Below are 21,919 nucleotides of genomic sequence, written 5' to 3' on the forward strand. Positions count from 1 at the left end.
TTAACCTTGAATATGTCAAGAGCATCTCAGATTCACACCGACCGCCTCGCACCATATTCACAATCATCAGCACCATAGATTCATAGAGCATCTCAGATTCACTCTATTTACAAAGAATTCATAAAGATTTGCACTGCAGACACCAGAGCATCTCAGATTCACACCGACCGCCTCGCACCATATTCAAAATCATCAGCACCATAGGTTCATAGAGCATCTCAGATTCACACCGACCGCCTCGCACCATATTCACAATCATCAGCACCATAGGTTCATAGAGCATCTCAGGTTCACACCGACCGCCTTACACCATATTCACAATCATCAGCACCATAGATTCATAGAGCATCTCAGATTCACTCTATTTACATAGAATTCATAAAGATTTGCACTGCAGACACCAGAACATCTCAGTGTAAAGCCAGTTGCCTTGCACCATACACACAGTGATCTGCAGTAAACACTTTTAGAACTTCCCAGAATCACACAAGTTACTGTATTCAAAAGGTTTCACACTGGAGATACCTAGTCCACAGGGGCAGTGCATCCATTTGGCCGCTGGGGCGTTGTCTCGCCTGCCACTAATGCCACATGGCCCCAGGACCCATTCGTCATTCGTTTTCACACTTCTACTTAATCTTATCTGATTGTGTTGTGTTGAAATAACTCTAGTCATGCGGCACGCCACGCCCACTTGGTGGTGACTGACTCAGACAACATGCAGTTATTGTTACTGTGAGCGCAGCAATAGTGCGCATGTTCGGTTTTGGGAATGGTAATTTTTACGACCTGCCCAAACATGCGCACTACTAGCCGCGGACTTCCCCTTAGAAGAGTGAGGGACTGAGGATTGCTTGCTTCATGCAGCAGCTCCCCGGTCTTCTAATGGGCGAGGAGCATCTGTGCTCTGGCCAATCCTGGCGCTGCTAATGCAGCGTCTGGATTGGCTGAGAGAGTGAGAGACACCGCGCAGTAACTGCTAGTCTGAGGGCTGGCTGTTTATTGGGTGCCGCATGTGGGTGGCACAGCACTGCCGCACTTGAAGCGGTATGGTCAATCACAGGTAGCAGGAGGAGGGAGGCTGCCTGCTTCCTTTTCCTGCAGGTCAGAACACACGGGATGCGATCGGATTCCGGCTCCACCATAACAGTGGCCAGGAGCGGAGGCGGCGTGGTAGCAGTACCCTGCGGCTCAGTAAGTAACTTTTACTTTTTTGTTTTATTCCCCCCACCCACGCTTCACCCCCTGTCCTCCCCTCCCTTCCACGAGCATGCCGGCCGCGGCTGATCCCGGTGTGCCATGCCGGGGTAAGTCCGTCATATATTATTGAATCAAGAGGCAGTTCTTGCATGGTATGGTGTAGTGAATACGGCCTTAGCTGATTTGCATTCGTGTGACCTTCAATATGTGTATGCTGTGCGGTGCCTGGGTGCCCATTGTGAGGGGTTTCTTGCAGTTAGTATTTGTTCCTGTAGCACTGAGGATTTCTGTCTAATTAGCATCCCTGCCAGATATGGTGTCCGACTGCAGCCTGCTTTACTGCCTGTCTCTGACGTGGAGTCATTGTATTAAACCTTACGACCTGGTCACTTTACTGTGGCCTGCACGCTTGACAAATGACAGCGTTGGGCTGTTGGGCGCGTTTTGAGCTTTTTTACGGTGTGCAGCGCAAATGTTCTGGGGTTTGGCAGTGTATTGGGGTTTACAGCCTCGATCCCCCGTCCGGTGAGGACACGCTCACCTCAGCACTTTCTCTAGACGTGCACTCTTGGTGCCTCACCTTGCCCCTGCGGGGGCAGGTACTCTTGGTGCAAGTCTATGCTGTACGTGTGTACACTCCACTGTACACAACACACAGTGGAGACCGACCTTGCACAGTGATAAGGGGTGGAGGGCAGGCACCCCTACAGAAGGAAGCCAGGAAGAAGGAAGCGTGTGCCCTTGACAGAAGATATTGGGTAAACTGTGATGGCAAGTACTTGTATTTATATAGCGCTTACTACCTTAAAGGATGCACTGAAATTGCTCAGTTCCTTGTTCTCTGTATTTCCTATGTAACTGAGCGCTGTCAATTGTGTGCCCGTTGCAAAATTCTGGACCTCCTATGTTTCTGTGCTGCCAGTTTTTTATTTCTCGTTGCAAAATTGTGGTCCTTATATCTTTATGTGCTATCAGACGTTTTTTATTTTTAAAATGTAATAATGCTATTTTCCACAAATGCCAATCAAATTCAACTCCAGAATATTCAGCTCTCCCATCCCAGTGTCTAATTGAAAATTTTATTTTTGTGACAAGTGTTTCATGTTTAAACTTTAACCACACAACGCTTTTGTCATGCACTTTCATTCAAACAATCCTCCTGTAAAAATGACAAGTTTTCAGTTTGGACGCGTTGGTGAGTGCTATGGAGATTACCGTGACAGGCATCAGGGAGGGGTCTGTCTCTGCAGCCATGACACTAATGTACCAACCCAGTCAGAGGCCAGCGCACAATGCCTAGCTCCAGGGCTGGACTGGGATCCAAAACTGGCCCTGGCAAAGTGCTCGGGGGTTGGAGATGCCGCCGAGCGGTTTGCTAGGGCTGGTTTTCGGCCGATTTTGTTGCAGGGCCGATTTTGCAGCTCTGTAACAAAATCGGCCCACAGGGGCTCAAAACCAGCCCCCACCCTTGCGGCGCACCGGGGGATTGCCCGGTGCCCGCTATGCCCAGTCCGGGCCTGCCTAGCTCCACTCACAAGACAATTAGCTTCAAATGACATGTTTGTGTTTATCTTCTTGTTTCTTTATGCGCTGCTGCTATCACACTGTTCTAGCGTTTCACCTGTTGCGCCTCACAGTTTTATATCTGTCTGGTACCCAAGAGTTAGCTATTTTATAATGTTGTTGTTTATCTGTATTATTTCCAGTGCATACTTTGAGGCTTGAGCCATGCCAGGTGTTTATGAGGAGCTTTGATTGAGCATGCAGGCACTAAGGCTAAAGCCAAACAAAGTGCCTGTCAGTGGGTTGGCCTCTCTGCAGAGCACACAGAACAATATTTTTATATTCCATTTGCAACTGAAATTCTGTGGAAATGTGTGTGAAGGAGGTACACTGATGTCAAAATATTTGCAAGGCAAAAGTAAGAGAAATTAAAGTGCTTATATTTGAGTGAGTGCAATGTTGGGGGCGGTGACGTGACAGAGATGTGAGGCAACCCAGAAATTCTCTGAAATAATGTATGAGTTTTATTTTATGAATGCCTAGAAGAACTGAAATTTTAGTCCATTTGTCACAGTAATAGTGCTGAAAATCGCACCAAAAAGATGTCAATTTTTTCAAACTTTCTTCATGGGGAAAATCCCCCCGAACCCCCCTTATTGTCATCGGCCTCGCTCGCTGCGCTCATTCGCATACGTTGATTCGTCTGCATACGCCACACCAGTTTCAAATTCCACCAGCCACCCCTGCTAGTCCATCTCAGATTCACACCACCCACCGCAGTCACACAGTTGTACAATGGAGACGTCTGGAGCATCTACTTCCGGTACCACCAGCTTGTTTACTGACAAGGAAGTGTCCTGCATGCCTCGGGCATAACAAAGTAAAATGTTTGAACATTCACACAATGGTTATATTAGAAATACCTACAGCATCACAGCTTAACAGTAGCTGCCTTTTATGCATTCCCTAAGTTTTCCACTGCCTATACCGAGAGGATCTGAGCCCCGCAACAGTTGCCATATTGCCAAAGTTTTGTCCCGGATGTAGCTAAAGTGCTACGCAAAACGGAATGCTGAATGAATCATACATTCACCCCAGTCAAGAAATCCGGGTTAAATCCATCGTTCTTTTGGTTACCATGCCACCCCAGTTTAGACCCAGCCATATGCACATCATTCTTGACCCTTTGCCTCATGGGAACAGTACAGACCGAAATGCTAAGCGAGGTCCTCCCTGGACCGGAAACAAGCATCCTGGGACCAGGGTGGAAGTATTACCCTCATCAGCCAGGCAAGCTTGAATCCAATGGCACAGTGAGCAAGGGACCCACGTCTAGGCATACCCATCCCACTTAGGGCAAAAAGTGCTATGCAATGAATGATGGACAGAATGCTGAATGAGTCATACATTCACCCCCAGTCAAGAGATCTGGGTTAAATCCATTGTTCTTTTGCTCACCATGTCACCCCAGTTTGCGTGTAGGGTCAAGACTAATTTGCGTATGACTGGGTCCAAACTGGAATGACATGATGAGCAAATAAACAATGGATTTAGGCCCAGATCTCTGCACTGGGGTGAATGTATGACATTGTTCTGCATTCTGTCCATCAATTGTTCTTTTTGCATTTGTCAGCCCATTGGGACGGGTATGCCCAGACATGGGTCCTGTGCTCTCCCTGCAACTGGAGTCAAGCTATCCTGGCTGATGAGGTGTGAAACCCCAAAACCAGTCCTAGGATGCCTGTTTCCAGTCCAGGAAGGACCTGGCCTGCAGTTTGGGTGGGACTGTTCCCATTCGGTGCAGGGTCATGACTGATTTGCATATGTCTGGGTCCAAACTGGAAAGGCATGGTGAGCAAAAAAATGATGGATTTAGGCCCAGGTCTCTGTACTGGGGTGAATATAGGGCATTGTCCATCAATTGTTCTTTTTGCATTCGTCACCCCGAGTGGAACGGGTATGCCCAGGCAAGGGTCCCGTGCTCTGCTCAGGCATGGGTCCTGTGCTCTGCATGCCACTGGAGTCAAACTATCCTGGCTACTGAGTGGTGAAACCCCAAAACCGGTCCTAGGATGCTTGTTTCCAGGCCAGGGGTACCTGGCCTGCAGTTCAGGCTGGACTGTTGGTGCGGGGTCATGACTGATTTGCATATGGCTGGGTCCAAATCGGAAAGGCATGGTGAGCAAAAAACGATGGATTTAGGCCCAGGTATCTGTACTAGGGCGAATGTATGACATTGTTCGGCATTTTGTCCATCAATTGTTTTTTTGTGTGCATTTGTCACCCTGAGTGGGATGGGTATACCCAGACATGGGTCCCTTGCTCTCAATGCCACTGAAGTTAAGCTATCCTGGCTGATGAGGGGTGAAACCAAGAAACCGGACCTAGGATGCTTGTTTCCAGTCCAGGGAGGACCTGGCCTGTTCCCATTGGGTGCAGGGTCATGACTGATTTTAAAATAGCTGGGTCCAAACTGGAAAGGCACGGTGAGCGAAAAAACAATGGATTTAGGCCCAGGTGTCAGTACGGGGGTGAATATACAACATTGTTCTGCATTCTGTCCATCAATTCTTCTTTTTGCATTTGTCACCCTGAGTGGGATGGGTATGCCTAGACATGGGTCCCGTGCTCTCCATGCCACTGGAGTCAAGCTATCCTGGCTGATGATAGGCGACACCTAGGCCTGGGCATGGAAATCCGCTCCATTTGAGGAGTTTGGGGAGTTTTCTGCACTCCGCACTCTGCGGAGATTGCGGAGTGCAAGGAAAGCCTGCTTCACGTAGTCCAGCGGAGTATTTTCACCGCTCGCGCTTGCGAGCTGTAAGTTTGCGATCCCGAGCTGTAGTTCAGGTAGAATTTCCATCAGAGCTGCAGAAAGACCAGCGCAAACAGAAGTTTGCACAACACTCCATCACTTGCGGAACTTTGCAGAGTTTTTTTTGTAACTTCGTGAAGTTCCGCGTAGCAAAACTCTGCGAACAACGCCCAGGCTTAAACCCCGAAACCGGTCCTAGGATGCTTGTTTACAGTCCAGGGGGGACCTGGCCTGGTAGTTCAGGCTGGACTGTTCCTATTGGGTGAAGGGTCAAGACTGATTTGCAAATGACTGATTCCAAACTGGGATGGTATGGTGAGCAAAATACAATGGATTTCGGCCCAGATCCCAATACTTGGGTAAATGTATGACATTGTTCTGCATTCTGTCCATCAATTGTTCTTTTTGCATTTGTCACTCCGAGTGGAACGGATATGCCCAGACGTGGGTCACATACTTTTCATGATATAGGCCTGGCCAATATACTCCAATCTTGTGAGGGGCTGGGACTGCGTCAACAAGTCTCGGTAGCCACTCGTTTGGGGGGTCATATGCTGGACCTCATTTTTGCTTTAGATGAGCAGCTATACATGGGGGAGGTTCTCCCAATTTATTTATTTATTTATTTATTTATGCCATTTGTAGAGCGCGTACAATTACCCTTGAGCGTCTCGGCGCTAAAAGTGCATTGATGTCTCACCCTGATCAGAAAGTACGGAGATGTGGATTACTGATTGAATAACCATCTTTTCAGTTTTTTTCTGAACTGAAGAAGTGTGGGACTAGTTTTTATGTGGTTAGGTAGGGTGTTCCAAAGTCTAGGAGCCGCGATTGAGAAGCGGCGATCGCCCCAAGAAGCAGTTCGGCTACGTTGAACCACTAGTTGGTTAAGAGAGGTGGATCTGAGAGTTCTCGGTGGGTTATAAGGAATCAGTTGATTTTTGAGGAATCGAGGTCCTTGATCCTGTAGAGATTTGTAGACTGTGCACAGAGATTTAAATTTTACCCTGTTGTGGATGGACAGCCAGTGGTAGCTTTTGAGCGTGTCCGAAATAGGTGCAAACGTAGGTTTTTTTTGACAGTACGCGAGCGGCAGCATTCTGCACGGTCTGTAGTTTTTTGGTAACTCTGCTCTGAGCATTAAGCAGCAGACCGTTGCAGTAATCTAGCGATGTAAGCACTAGGGAGGTGACTAACGTTTTTGCTGCTGAATCTGGTAGATAAGGTGTAATTTTTCTTACCATTCTAAGCTTGAAGTGGGCGTTAGCTGCCACCTTGTTTGCATGGGCCATGAAGTTAAGCTGGTCATCGAAAGTAACACCTAGGTTTCTGACTTTGACCGTGGGGCCGGGAGGTGTGCCTAAGGCCGATGGCCACCAGGTTGCCGACCAGACTGGGGAGAGATTACCAAAGATAACCACCTCCGTTTTATCGGAGTTAAGCTTTAGGCAATTCTTTGCCATCCACTCGCCGATAGCAATCATCCCACTTTGGAATCTCTCTGCCACCCTCTGTTCATCGCCCTTTATAGCCAGCACCAACTGAGTGTCGTCAGCGTATGAGGTTAGGCCCATCCCAATGGATTGGACTGATCACTTTTTGGTCAAGTTCAATTTGAATATGGCCAATTGGGATAAAATGGAAGGTAAGTGGAGGATACATTTTGTGGGGAGGGATTGGAGGGCCTTGGCACAGAGGAAAAATCATGGTGAGGGGTTTTCGGTGGAAGATTGCTTTTCGCCGGAGGCTCAGGTCGATGAAAACTACCTCACTCTCTGTAAAAAGATCACTCTGACCCTGGACTCACTGGTACCTCGAAAATCCTTTCAGAGTAAAGGGAGGCCATCTGCCCCCTGGTTCGGGGAGGAATTAAAAAAACTGAAGCTTGATTGTAATCGGGCTGAGAGACCGTGGAGGCAGAAATATTTAATTGAGGACAAAAAGGCCTGGAGAGCAAAAATATTGGACTACAGGAAGGTCATAAAAAGAATGAAGGCTTATTTTTTTGCCTCAGCGATTCTTAGGGCCTCAAATAGCTCCAGCTGTATTTTTAAAATTCTTAATACTCTGATAAACCCTAAGTGTTGTAAAAATGACATTCTGCCATCTCAGAGGCTCTGTGAAAACCTTGCCAACTTTTTTCATGATAAAGTTGCCTCTATCATTGAGGAGCTGGGGAAGGCATCAGAGCCATCAATAGTAAGAACTGAACAACTGGCTCTCATTAAGGACAGGGGTGAATTGACAGGGAATGATAACACGAAGGAGGCTGCTTTGGGGGCTCTCTCTGAGTTTCCCCCTCTCCAGACTGAGGACTTCTGCAGGTTAACGGACAGTATTGTGTCAGGCTCCCCTTTAGATCCATTGCCTTGTAAAATCTGGAAGGAATTCGGGGTAGAACTTTTCCCACTGCTGTGTAAGTACCTGTAATCAGTCTCTTGTAGAAGTGGTGGTTCCTAGTCAGTGGAAGCAGGCGCTTGTAACGCCATTGCTTAAAAAATCCTCCCTTGATCCAGAATGTCTGAAGAATTTTAGACCAATATCTCTTCTTCCTTTTCCAGCCAAGGTAGTGGAACGGGTAGTGAGTGGCACACTGTCCGCGCACCTGGAATAGGCTAAACACCTGGAGGAGGAGCAGTTCGGCTTTAGACCGGCTCATGGTACGGAGACTGCACTGGTGACCGTAATGGATGAGCTTCGGAGGCGGGCAGACAGGGGCCAGGCAGCATTGTTGATTCTGCTGGACCTGTCTGCCACCTTCGATACGGTCAACCATAACATCTTGTTGAGACAGTTGAGTGAGGTGGGAGTCACGGGGGTGGCCCTTAGATGGTTTCACTCCTTTCTCTCAGGGAGACAGCAAGCGGTATCCCTTCCTCCTTACCAATCTGCCTTTACTCCTGTCTCACATGGGGTGCCTCAGGGCTCGGCCTTCAGCCCAATTCTTTTTAATGTCTATCTGAGACCCCTGCTGACGATCATCAAGAGCCATAACATCAAAGTCATCAATTACGCTGATGATACGCAACTCATTCTCTCCCTGGAGAGAGAGCAGTCCATCTCAGTAGAGGGCTTTCATAGATGTTTAGGAGATATGTCACAGTGGCTGAAGGAGAATTCCCTACAGTTTAACATTGCTAAAACTGAACTGATGCATTTCAAGATGCATGGGAACACAGGAGGGCAGCCCATGAATCTGTGGCCCCCAGAGTTTCTCAACCCAGGCCAACCGGTTAAAACAGTCCGTAACCTGGGGGTAACATTTGATTGCAACCTCTCCTTGGAGGCGCATGTGGGGAAGGTGGTGAACTGCTGCCTGGCGATTATTCGCTCTCTGAGGAAGGTTTTTTCCCTCTTACCTCATCAAGCCCGCGCCCTGATAGCACGAAGCACGATCCTTACTCGGGTGGACTATTGTAATGCTCTGCTCCTTGAGTCCCCTAAATTCCTGCTAGACAGGTTACAGCGGGTACAATCTGCCGCTGCTAAATTGGTATTAGGCTGGTTAAGGAGGTCCTCTGCCTCTGGAGCACTGACGGAGCTGCACTGGCTCCCCGTGACACAGAGAATTAAATTTAAATCTCTGTGTCTAGTATTTAAAGCCCTGCATGGAAGAGGACCTGTCTCTTTCCAGCAAAAGTTTGAGTGGTACGTTCCGGGCAGATTGCTCCGCTCCTCGAGAGGAATGTTAATAAAAGTACCACGCTTCAATAAAGTTAGAGCAGGGGGCAGATCATTTGGGGTGGCGGTGGCCAGGCTGTGGAACGCTTTACCTCTTGAACTGCGGCAACACAAGGATCTCCTCCCGTTCAGAAAGAAACGTAAAACTTGGCTTTTCCCTAAGAACTAGGCCTGTGCATTAGCCCCCTTCCTGTGTTGATATGGTCTCTGAGTTACTAGCGCCAAGATGCCTGTCAGGTGGTAGCGCGCTTTAGAAATTGTGTAAATAAATAAATAAATGACACTAGAGTCAAGCTATCCTGACTGAGGAGGGGTGAAACTCCGAAACCAGTCCTAGGATGCTTGTTTTCAGTCCAGGGAGGACCTGGCCTGGCAGTTCGGGCTGAACTGTTCCCATTGGGTGCAGGATCAAGACTGATTTGCATATCTCTGGGTCCAAACTGGAATTGCATTTGTCACCTCGAGTGGGACGGGTATGATGTGAGTCCCTTGCTCTCCATGCCACAGGAGTCAAGCTATTGTGGCTAATGAGGGGTGAAACCCTGTAACTGGTCCTAGGATTCTTGATTCCAGTCCAGGGAGGACCTGGCCTGGCAGTTCGGGCTGGACTGTTCCCATTGGGTGCAGGGTCAAAACTGATTTGCATATTGCAGAGTCCAAACTGGGATGGTATGGTGAGCAAAAAAACGATGGATTTAGGCCCAGAACTCTGTACTGGGGTGAACATATGACATTGTTCTGCATTCTGTACATCAATTTTTCTTTTTGCATTTGTCACCCCAAGTGGGACCGATATGCCCCGACGTGGGTCCCGTGCTCTCCATGCCACTGAACGCAAGCTATCCTGGCTGATGAGGGGTGAAACCCCCAAACCGGTCCTAGGATGCTTGTTTCCAGTCCAGGGAGGACCTGGCCTGGCAGTTCCGGCTGGACTATTCCCATTGGGTTCAGCCTCAAGACAGATTTGCATATAGCTGGGTCCAAACTGGAATGGCAAGGTGTCGGTGAACAAAAAAAACAATGGATTTAGGCCCAGTTCTCTGCACTGAGGTGAATGTATGACACTATTCCGCATTCTGTCCATCAATTGTTCTTTTTGCATCCGGAGTTACCTAAAGCATCTCAGATTAAGGGTGGGCGTAAAAACCGTTTCGCGGGCGAATTTGCAGATTTTCCGCGATTTCGCGATCCGCGAATCTCGCGAAATCACGGTAAAATCCGCAAATCAGCGGGGACGAATTTTCAGCCAAGCAAGGGTTACAGCAGCAGGTGCAAAAGTTGAACCTAATTTCTTTGTAACCTTTTACAAAAGGGTTACAAACAAATTAACTTCAACTTGGACACCTGCTGCTAATTGCTTCCTGGCGCCTCGTTGCCTACTTGCAACTATTCTCTGACCCTGCTCAGACCCTTGAAGCAGGGTCAGAGAATAGTTACAAGTAGGCAACGAGGCACCTGTCCAAGGAATTAAACCTCATCAGGAAGCACTTACAGATATAAAAAACAGGAAGAAGGGAGAGGATGGCAAATACACCCATTTTGAGTTGTCAGGAGGGGTTAAACTAAAAGAGACCTTTACAGTACAATTTTCATATGCATTTTGCTAAAAATAAAAAGCTGTATGTTCTGTAGGGGTAACTCAGGAATCTGGCCCTTCAGAGATCCGGCCTCTCTTTCTTTCTCTCGTTCTCTCCCTCCCTCTCTCTTTCCCTCTCTATCTATCTATCTATCTATCTATCTATCTATCTATCTATCTATCTATCTATCTATCTATCTATCTATCTATCTATCTATCTATCTATCTATCTATCTATTCTATCTCTCTCTCCCTCTCCCATAAACGACTGCATGGGTAACTTCGCTATGCAAGCGGCTCGCGAAGACGCAAAAATCCCAGCGAACACGCAAAAAACCCCGCGAACAGGCAAAAAACAAAAATCTGCAAATTCGCACAAATTCACGAATTTTGCGGATCGCGAATTCGCAAATCCGCAAATTCGCAGATCGCGAATTCGCAAAATTCACCCATGCTTATCTCAGATTCGCACTGGCTGCTCCATTAAGACTGCCAGGTCATATATCTGGATCATTTCAGATGTACACATGTTGCGTTTTTACCAAAGAGTTAGACTTCATATTCTTAGAGCATCTCAAATTCATACCAGCTGCATTTCTGTATTTTCAAAGATTTGCACCACAGTTACATACAGTACCTCAAATTTTCTAACATTAACACTGCGTACACTACGAGCATGCCAAACATACATCGCCCAGCTTATGTCATAACCAGAAGGATTTGCAAATACCTCAAACACATCCAACTTACACCGACCACGTTATGCCATGGTCACAAGGTTTTGCATCTACCTCCAGCACATCAAACTCACACCTGTACCCTACATCATATTAACAAGGATTTGCATATACCATCAACATGTCAAACTCACACCGACCACCTTATGTCATAGCCACGAGAATTTGGGTATACATCCAGCACGTCAGACTCACACCTGTACCTTATGTCATATTCACAAGGATTTGCAATTACTTCCAACATGTCAAACTCACATGCGTACCTTATGTTATATTCACAAGGATTTGTACATACTACCAACATGTCAAACTCACACCTGTACCTTATGTCATATTCACAAGGATTTGCACATACTACCAAAATGTCAAACTCACACTTGTGCTCTATGTAATATTCACAAGGATTTGGATATACTTCCAGCACGTCATACTCACACATGCACCTTATATCATATTCACAAGGATTTGCACATACTACCAACATGTCAAACTCACACCTGTGCTCTATGTAATATTCACAAGGATTTAAATATACCTCCAGCACGTCATACTCACACCTGTACCTTATGTGATATTCACAAGGATTTGTACATACTTCCAACATGCCAAACTCACATGTGTGCCTTATGTCATATTCACAAGGATTTGCACATACTACCAACATGTGAAACTCACACCTGTGCCTTATGTCATATTCACAAGGATTTGCACACACTACCAACATGCCAAACTCACACCTGTGCCTTATGTCATATTCACAAGGATTTGCACACACTACCAACATGTCAAACTCACACCTGTACCTTATGTCATATTCACAAGGATTTGCACATACTACCAGCATGTCAAACTCACACCTGTGCTCTATGTAATATTCACAAGGATTTGGATATACTTCCAGCACGTCATACTCACACATGTACCTTATGTCATATTCACAAGGATTTGCACATACTCCCAACATGTCAAACTCACACCGGTACCTTTATGTCATAGACTCAAGGATTTGTAAATACTAGGAGCATTTCAAGCTCACACCCGCCACCCCAGGTTGTGTTATAGAGGGACATCGCTAGACTTGTTACCACACGATCGAAACCTTTCTTTGCGAGTAAGCAGACGTATCTTTCACCAGTAGAATACCCGAACGAACAGAATTGAAACCTAATGGGAAATGAAATGACTAGACAGATTTAAAAAGTCCAGAAACTTGGATGGGACGCAATCCTTTAAAAATATATATTTTTAAGACATCTAATTTATTTTGATCTCTTTCACAGAGGGCTAACTTTATATGCCTTTCACGTTTAATTTTTACAATCGGCCAAATGAATGAATCCCGTACAGATAGGCTCGGAAGGCAGCTCAGATGGGCGAAGGGAACCACCATATCTTTTGCAGGTACTGGCGACTTTCTCTTAAAATAGAATAAACGTTTATAAGCGGATACACTGCATAGTAGTTTGACTAAAATCCATGAATGGTGTACGGCCGTGACAAAGATTAGCATGTTACCAAGTCTTTCCACTTAGAAAATTCTGGATAAAATAATAAGCATACAAATACGTCGGATCATTTTAATATGTAACTAAACTTGAAGGAAACTTTCGTTTTATTTATAAATGAGTATGATATTGTTCACAGCCAACTAACTATTCCCTGTTTCACACAATTAAAACTAATAACTGATGTTATGGGATTTCAAGTAGTGATGGCATCACATTTATTTGGCGTCTCTCATAGGATCACTAAAAAATAGAGTATCGCCTATCCGGCTTCTTCCAAAAGAATTAAAAATCAGCACAAGAACTAAGGTAATTCACCATCCGCTATTAGTACCTATATACTACAGGCTGTACTCCAAGTGCTGATATTATATGATTTGTCTTACATATTCTTACAGGATCGGTAAGACCCATCCATGGACCTCTACTGCAATTGAACTTAATCTTACAATCCGCATTGAAAAAAGGTATTCACTATTTACCTTAGTTGCGTGTTAACTCTTTAGGCCTCCTCACTACTCTGGAACATGGCTTTCCTTCCTGCACCTAAGAGACGTTATCTTTCTCTCATACAAAACTGGGTCTTTCCTCTTTTCATATCAGTATTACACTTTTTAGATAAACACTACGCTATAAACATTCTGCATGTTCACTCCTCTGAACCTGAGTAACTGGAAAACTATCATCCTTTATGTATTACCACAAGAGAACATTATTGTACGGATTTTTCTTTTAAGCACGATTAAATATATGAGTCGCAAAATGGTTGAACTGAAATGAATATATATCAGATTAAGTGCATAATGAGCACCTTTTTCTCGCCAATCTTTGATTGCAGCCTTGAGAAAGTTACGCATAGTAATGAAACACGTGTCGGCTGTTTTTGGCTGCCCTTCAACTGTCATCAATGGGAAGGCTCTAGGACTAGGACCTTCATTCTGTTTTTTGTGATGACTCATAGTGCTTAAAGTGAAGAACTTTCTAATGCATTGTCCAATACTCAGATCCTGTACTCATTTCATGTACTGTATTTTAACTTTATATACTGTATTGAGAGACAAACAGAAAGAATCTTAATATCAAAGAACAATAAACTATATGAAAGAATATATCAATCTGATGTTCTCTTATCTTGAAATAACATATGTATTGCTTATATCTCCTCGTTTGTAAGAAACATATAGAAAAGCATTACAGAGTCAGGGTGCTTTCATTTGGCCATTTGTTCTCAGCGAATTACCATACAAAAAATTGGTTTGTGTCAAATATTATGTTGCCGAGGTATAACTTCCTTTAATTGCATGTAACGACGAGTTTCTTAGGAATACCCGTTGGGCCAACATCTGTGGTAGTGTGATGTCTCTATTACCTTGAAGGGCACCATAATTTGGAAGAAATTATAAATACAACAAGAGACAAAAACTTCAGAATTTGATGTGCGACTGTCAAAACCACCACTACCGCCGTGTGATATATTGTACACCTCAGGTTATATACACAATTTGCCAAGCTAGACTCCTAGATTTTCTGAGATTGATTCCAGCTTCCTTCTCTGTACTCGCAAATATTTGCACCTCAAATACCAAGAACATGTCAGATCTACACCTGCCATTTTTATCTGCCTTAAGAAAAATTCTGAATTTAGAAGCCTGTAGCCGCTTCAGGCTGCAGTCCAGCATATATTTGTAATCCTCCCTGCATGCAAGGGTAGTTGTGTGGTGTCCATTTGGCCTTCTATGGCCATCTCCTGATTAGCCCCACAGAGGATCTACCTTCTTCTAGTGTCAGTAGCTAGCAGTTGTCATGGGAGGTAGTCACGTATTCTCTGGTTACCTTGAACTGTGTACTGGGAAAGGTTGCAGTCACAGGTATCGGTATCGACATTCAACAACTCGTCTGTGGCGCACGGAGGGTCTTGGGCAGAAGCTACAAAGTGAGAGAGGAGAGAGACAGAGAGAGTCAGAGCACAGGTTAGTTTATGCGCATCATCCACCATGCTCACTTCAGTAAATGAGAGAACTTGGCCCAAGGATGCAACAGGGTTCCCACAAACACAACAGCATTCAAGTGCATCATTGGAAAATCCTCACCTGTGCACAAAAAGCAGAGAGCAAGCGCGAGCCCCAGCCAGGCCTTCATCTTCTTCCAATCTTCAGACTTCTTTGATCTTCTGGAAGGCAAGAGATGAGAATTAAACCCTTAGCAGTCGCGCCCCAAGGAAATGAAGATATGTTAACAGTTGGCCACATCTTAAAAATTAATAATCAGATCATATGCTTCCTAGACTTGAGGATTTAAGAACATTCGGCTGCTGGAGTCTTTGCACATAGGAGGTTCCCTAGGAAGATATTCTAATAAAAGCTTAACCTGCCCCAGCACCGCGTATTTAGCGAGGCGCAGGCAAAGGCGAGAAGCAACAAAGGAGCAGGAATGGTAGTTGAAAGCACCCTGCTGTGGTTGAAAGTCAGGGTTCTCTTTCCCTGATGCCCTTGGTATTTTTCCGACTAAAATAGAACATTCCTAAAAGGATTTCATTAGTCTAGGGACATGCTCCAAAATAGTACTTTTCAATTAGGCCCTCATTTTGAGTTCACCAGATTGTGGTGTTAGAGAAACGGGGACATGGAATCAATCCCCTCAGTGCAGCCTGTATCCCCTCACCTAAATCCGTCCATTGGAAGCTACAATTTCCAGAATCTGGACTAACTAAGCAGAGCCGGGAATACTGAATTAATGTGCATATTTTCTCTGCTTCCAAGCACTATTTTGGTAAGGTTATACATGCTCTTAGTAGGTGCTAAATGGCAGCGAGGGAAGGTGGTTCTGGGGGTTAGGGTGTTGGGGGTAATGCAGGCTGGCCATCTTTGCCCCTACAGGCTTCGGACGACTCGTAGCTCCAAACAAGTATCTCACCAACCTGCACTCAACCCATAAGGAGGACCTACATGCTCGTTCCTTCAAAGTGCCTTATATCTTTAGAAACTTGACTTGTAAGATATTCTGATACACTATATCCTACAAGAAGCAACACCTGGTCATTATGGCGACAAAGTGTTTCTGGGGTCTGCTTTTCTGAGGTCCCATTTTCTAATGTCACAAAATGTAACATCTTATGTAGGTCCTCTGAAGGCAGATAGACTTTCTTTTCTCCCTGCTGGACACACAGCTTTTAACCATGCAAGCATCTCTTCAAGTGGAATCCATCTCCCGCCACCATGGTTTACATAAGAGATGAAGCTAAAAAGCAGAGGCCCTGGCGGGTCAATCATAAGGCCGCAGACACAAAACATAAACATATTATATCAATCCTGGGAGTACATAGGAGAGTGGGTTCCTGACTTGCTGCAAATCACGTTATTATTAACAGTGTGATGAGACCACAATTCCTGAATTGCTGTGCATCAGGCGGTAAATCTCCCTGAAAGGTGTCTGTATGGGTGTGGGAGTGGCTGTGTGTAATTGGAGTGCAGCACGACGTGTGATAAAATCCTGACCCCAGTAAGAGGAGCGTACAACACAGTTAATAGCAAGATGCACATGTGATTGATATGTGAAATATGTATATAATCATTTTGTGGAGTGCTATTATCACATGTGATAAATCCCTGTGTGGGGTGTGGGTGACAGCGGGGCATTGGCCGGTCTGTTGTTACAGAGCATGTTGTACGAAGAGGCATGCATATAGCAAAGTTAGTGCCTTGCTGCGCAGCTTCTGAGACATCCCGTGGGCCTAATTTTGAGGCCTTGCGTCAGTTTTGCGCTTCCGATGCGTCACTTTTGTGACGCATCGGCGGCGTAAAACATGCCTCCTGTTGCGCACTATTTACAAAGTGACGCATCTAAGCAGATGCGTCACTTTGCAAACCTCTGCGCTACATTATAGCTAAGTGCGAATATCTCCAAAAGCTAACGCCTGCCCAAAGCAGTTCTTAGCCATGTTATCCAATGGTAGGTGGATAACATGGCTAAGAGCATTAGCTCGATAATGCATGAATATCGCTGACTTTTCAGCGATATTCATGCATTTCGGCCGATTTTTATCGCTTAGGAGATAAACCTTGATAATAGCAAGGCTCCTAAGCGATAAAAATCGGCGCAGCAGGGCGATAAAATTATTGCCGCTAACCAAGCATAGCGATAATTATCGCTTATGCTTGGTAATATGCCCCTTAGTTTTCCCCTTGTCTTCTGTCGAAACATGGACCCAACTCAACCCTCAAGTCAGAAGCTCAATATTTTTTTATGCTAGATGGCAAAAATGAATGCTATTACCACATACTCGCATCTCTATCACACAGGTGGCAGGTAACCGTGCCTTTCAAATTAATGAATCATTCTTTTTTCATAAGCAGGCTCAATCAGTGGGCTATTCTTTCAGCTTGTTATTCTTCAATCATTTTACGGTTCTTTGCCAAACTTTTCTACATTACAACTCTTGGTGGCAGATTTGAGTTCCGTCCCTGCTAAGCTACTTCTCATGGCTCTATGGGGCATATTACCAACAACTAGTGATAATTTCACTATGTTGGCTTAGCGGCAATATTAATATTGCCGAGCTCCGCCGATTTTTATCGCAGATAAACCTTGCTATTATCAAGGTTTATCTCAAAAGCGATAAAAATCGGCCGAAATGCATGAATATCGCTGAAAAGTCAGCGATATTCATGCATTACCGAGCTAATGCTCTTAGCCAAGTTATCAACCTACCATTGGATAACATGGCTAAGAACTGCTCTGGGCAGGCGTTAGCTTTTGGAGATATTCGCGCTTAGCGCGGATATTTCCTAAAGTAGGTAATAGGAGATAGCGATGTTAGCGACTGGAAACAGTCGCTAACATCTTGGCACACCCACTTTGCATGTCATTAGCGATAAATATCGCTAACATGCAAAGTGGGCCCCAAGATGATCGCCATCTCCTACTAGCTGTCGCTAACTGGTGTTAGTGACAGCTAGGTAATAGGGCGATAAAATTATCGCCGCTTTAGCGGGAAAAATTCTGCTAAAGCGGCGATAAGGCCCTTGGTAATATGCCCCCAAGTCCCTTTCGAGTGTCTCTGAACTCATCAATCTGTACTTTCTGTAATCTTCTTCGGTAATCTTCTGATATATCTCCTTCTTAGATCAACAGTGCTGACTTCTTAACTCTAACTTTACTATCTTTGCCAACTATAGAAATAGTTTCATTTAATAGTTCCTTCATATCTGGCTTCTCTTGCTAATTCCTCTCAGTCCATTAGAGCCTACAGACCTTCCTTCATCCATCTCCTAGCTTTACCTAGACCAACATTCACCCCGTCCAAATTCTGCTCATACATTCATCGAGCAGTATATCTCTGGAGCACCCTGCCAGTCCAAATTTGGCACTCAGTTCGAAACTCAAATGTTGTGTTTGCTGCTTTTTTGTGCATTTATTGACAGAGTCCTGGTGCAATGATAATGTACTGAAGCACTGAGAATTTGTATTTTTATTTTTCTGTCCAATTCCACCAGGTTTTCCCTGTCAGTGAGGGACAAAAAAAAAGATCAGACCATCCGCTCTAAATAGGGCGGGAGGTCTGATGTCTTTACTTTGACATTCCAATCTTCATTGAGCCACAAGAGTAAGCTTGGTGACGGCAGAGCCAGTGGGGGCCCTGCTGTTGGAAAGATGATGGTCTACTCAGTTCATAATGGAGCAGGCGGACACGGGTTTGATGAACATGGTACTCTGTCAGTTTTGTGGCAGAGCGCCCTGCCCACCAAACTCTGAAACTGGCCCCTAGGCTTGTTTTTAGAGGTATTCAGTTGGAACCTTCTTTGATTGGTTCTACTTCAACATAAGAGCCACACCTGGCCAGATTTTCATATTGCAATGGACAACTAGTTTTTATAAGCTAAACCTGATCGACATCTATGTAAGTTGAACGATGAACTTGCACAGAGTGAATGACCATCACTTGTTCACTCGCAAGTCAAAGTAATGTGAGGAGAGAAGAAAAGCCCCAACCTGAAACCTGACAGCGAATACTGTGCCTGTCAGAAATGAGACAGGCCCATTGAAAGTGGTTCCAGGGGCTGCCACTGTGTGATCCAGACGGTGGAACCGCAAAGGGTGGCCCGCTCCATCACACCAAGGAGAGCTGTCATGCAGGTCAGTGCTGCTTGTTGGCCTTTTTATCTGCCCTTTAACAAGAGGTTACAAATGTTAGGAGATGAGAATCTTGACTAGACAGGAGCAAACCCTCTCTGAAATCCGAGACAGCATGAGTGTCAAGATGCAACCACAGCCTCCAGCAGTTTACTCACCACTGGGAATCCTGCAAATGGCTGAACATAACACGCCTTTCCTGGATTATTCACGGCTTTACTATTAGAGGGGTTGAAATGCCTCACTTAATTACTATTAGAAGAGCGTATTTCTCAATTGATGTGTTGAAGATGAAGCAAGTTACATGTGCGCAAAGGGCACAGAGCTAGAAAAGGTCCCTTCCTGGGGGAGAGAGTATAGTCCTCGGGCTTCACAGAAGACACAAGTGGCGCAGTGTATTTAATCACACTCACACCATCCTCTCCTATGCAGGACAGACTGTGGGACTTACAGTCATGGACAAGTAGGGTTGTGAGGCAGTGCAGAGAGATGCACCAAAGGTTACCTATGGTTTATCAGTTACCTGGATATTATTTCTAATTATTATAGCGATTCTCCATCTGGGAAAAACAGAGAACTTGAAATAGAAAAATGCAAGGAAATTCACAGAGAAGGTATCAAAAGCCTTTGCACCTTCAGAACAGCATGCTAGAATAGGTCTCAACACAAGCAGATTTGTTTTGACAAAACACAGTTCTAGCCATAAATATGGCCAGTCATCAACCTCTGCAGGCATTTCCCTCCATTTTGCTTCTAGCAGAAACTTTGTATCATATCTTTGAGTAAACAAATTAATATTAAAAGGCAGCAGTAGACAGAACACAGCTTCTGTTCTATTGGCTACTAGCATGTCTATCACACCGAGTCAATGGCCATGCTCTGGGCGCTATACTGTGAAGCATGCCATTAGCCAACTTTTCTTCAGTGATTCTCCCTTTGAGCTTTTAAGGTACTCGTGTAGGTATTGAGAACTTTCAGCCAGTTGGTACATGCCTTTAACAAGGAAATTATATCTGTACCCTCTAAGTACATCATGGGAATACACCATGCCTCTGAAAACGCAATGTCTTTCGCCAATAACGAATTCAGCAAATGGCCTTTATCTTTAGTAGGTGTCAAATACATTTGAGCTGAGTGTGGGATCTGGCCTTCTGCTGGAAACTGTGCATGAGATCACATGAGCCACTGGATGAGGCAGCAAGTCAGATCAAAGAGTTAAGAAAGTGAAAAAGAAAGTTAATTGCATCTCATTGCAATCAGAGTACAAGCACCATATCAAAAGCATCTAAGTATGAACTCATCACATCATTCATAGGCATAGTTAGATTATCGATTAGACAAGACACTGCACATATGAGGTACTACACACAATCAGATAATTCATCAGATAATCAGCAAGTGTTTTAGGTGAAACAACCCTGCTCAAATACACACTAAAACCAATTAAGTAACCATGGTCAACCATGCATTACCATGAAAAGACACGAATAACCCTGGTTTGTTAGATACCATGCCAGGAAGAAATAATATTCCAATTCACACAATGAGCACAAAAAAAAAACACCAGATAAAATAATACTCACATTAGGTCATACCATATTTGTCACCTGATTACATAATGTATATGTCCAACAGTAAAACACCATTCTATGACTGGTGAGTAAAGACATGTGTTACTCACAGACGAAGCTATTTGAGAAGCCTCGGAGTCTTTCTTGATTTCTGGTGTTATCCTTCCTGTTCAGGTCTTTCCTGGAGAAGTGTGCTCTGAAGACTCCCCCTTGCCATTTTATACGCCTTGGGGGTGAGGTATGTGGGGCCCTGATTAGCCAGTAGGTGAGGGGAGTGTCTAGTGTAGGTGACAAAAAAGCCGGTATGGGCACCATGAAACTGTACACTTGCTTTCATTTGGCACCCAGCCAGGAGGGGGACAGATCAGCACGTCACCCGTGATCTCCGCAGGGTGGGCATGCTGGTGCCTCAGGTAGCGAGGAGACATGGCTGCATACCACAGAAGGCAGGATAGAGTTACGGGCTCCTAGGTGGAGTCTGTGCAAAGGTTCCTTCAGCCTTCCATCTAATTTGCTTTTTTTGTCCGGTAGGAGGTAGATCACTGTAGTCGATGCAGTTTTGAGTGCATATGGAACCCCACAAGGCTGTTGATGCACTTCATTCTGGGCCTGCTGCCCTCTGCTTGTTCACAAAGGGGGCTGCACGCACTCTCATATTCGGAAACGCCTCTGACCTGACCCACAGACTCCTTGATGGAACAGCAAGGACTCACACACAGCTCTAACAAAGGCCTCATGTATATACATACACAAGCACACATCGTTCTCCATCAAAACCGCTACATTCTGCCCGGCAGTCCTCACGCCCTCGGTCCCTGCAGTATTGAAACCCATACCAGCCCTGCCAAAGAGCCTCATCTCTGCCCACAGCCCAGATCTCCTCACTGGGGGTGAATGCTTGATCTGTTCTGCAGTCTATCGTTTATTTGTGTGTCTTTTTCTTCTTTCTGTCCTATGGCACTTCCGCTTCTCCTGTACAAATATCAACTTTTAAGTCAAAGGACACACATGTACCTTAATCATGCCCTTCAGTCCTGTGGTCCCGTGCATAAGTCTGCCAGTGCATCGGTATAGCGTGTCCTACCTCAATCACTGTGACGTGTTGCAAGTACAGATTGCTCTCAGTGAATGGTCGGCATGTTCACAATCATTTATCACAGTCCGTTGCTGATGTTCACACACGGATTAAATCAAAAGAGCGG

General features: G+C 45.1%; 1 protein-coding gene across 1 annotated transcript in view; it reads right to left on the reverse strand.

The window, feature by feature from the left end:
- LOC147733086 (uromodulin-like) overlaps positions 1 to 20,898 on the reverse strand; it is a 113,290-nt gene extending 92,392 nt beyond the window's left edge. Inside the window, exons 1-3 of the mRNA XM_086958924.1 lie at positions 20,828 to 20,898; positions 15,108 to 15,187; positions 14,851 to 14,943 (exon numbers count right to left, since the gene is read on the reverse strand). Of these exons, the coding sequence (XP_086815050.1) occupies positions 14,851 to 14,943; positions 15,108 to 15,156 (142 nt within the window). The 5' untranslated portion in view covers positions 15,157 to 15,187; positions 20,828 to 20,898. The remainder of the gene's footprint in view (positions 1 to 14,850; positions 14,944 to 15,107; positions 15,188 to 20,827) is intronic.
- Positions 20,899 to 21,919: the final 1,021 nt, after the last annotated feature.

The sequence above is a fragment of the Lissotriton vulgaris genome, chromosome 2_1, assembly GCF_964263255.1.
Source record: "Lissotriton vulgaris chromosome 2_1, aLisVul1.2, whole genome shotgun sequence".
Taxonomy (NCBI): domain Eukaryota; kingdom Metazoa; phylum Chordata; class Amphibia; order Caudata; family Salamandridae; genus Lissotriton; species Lissotriton vulgaris.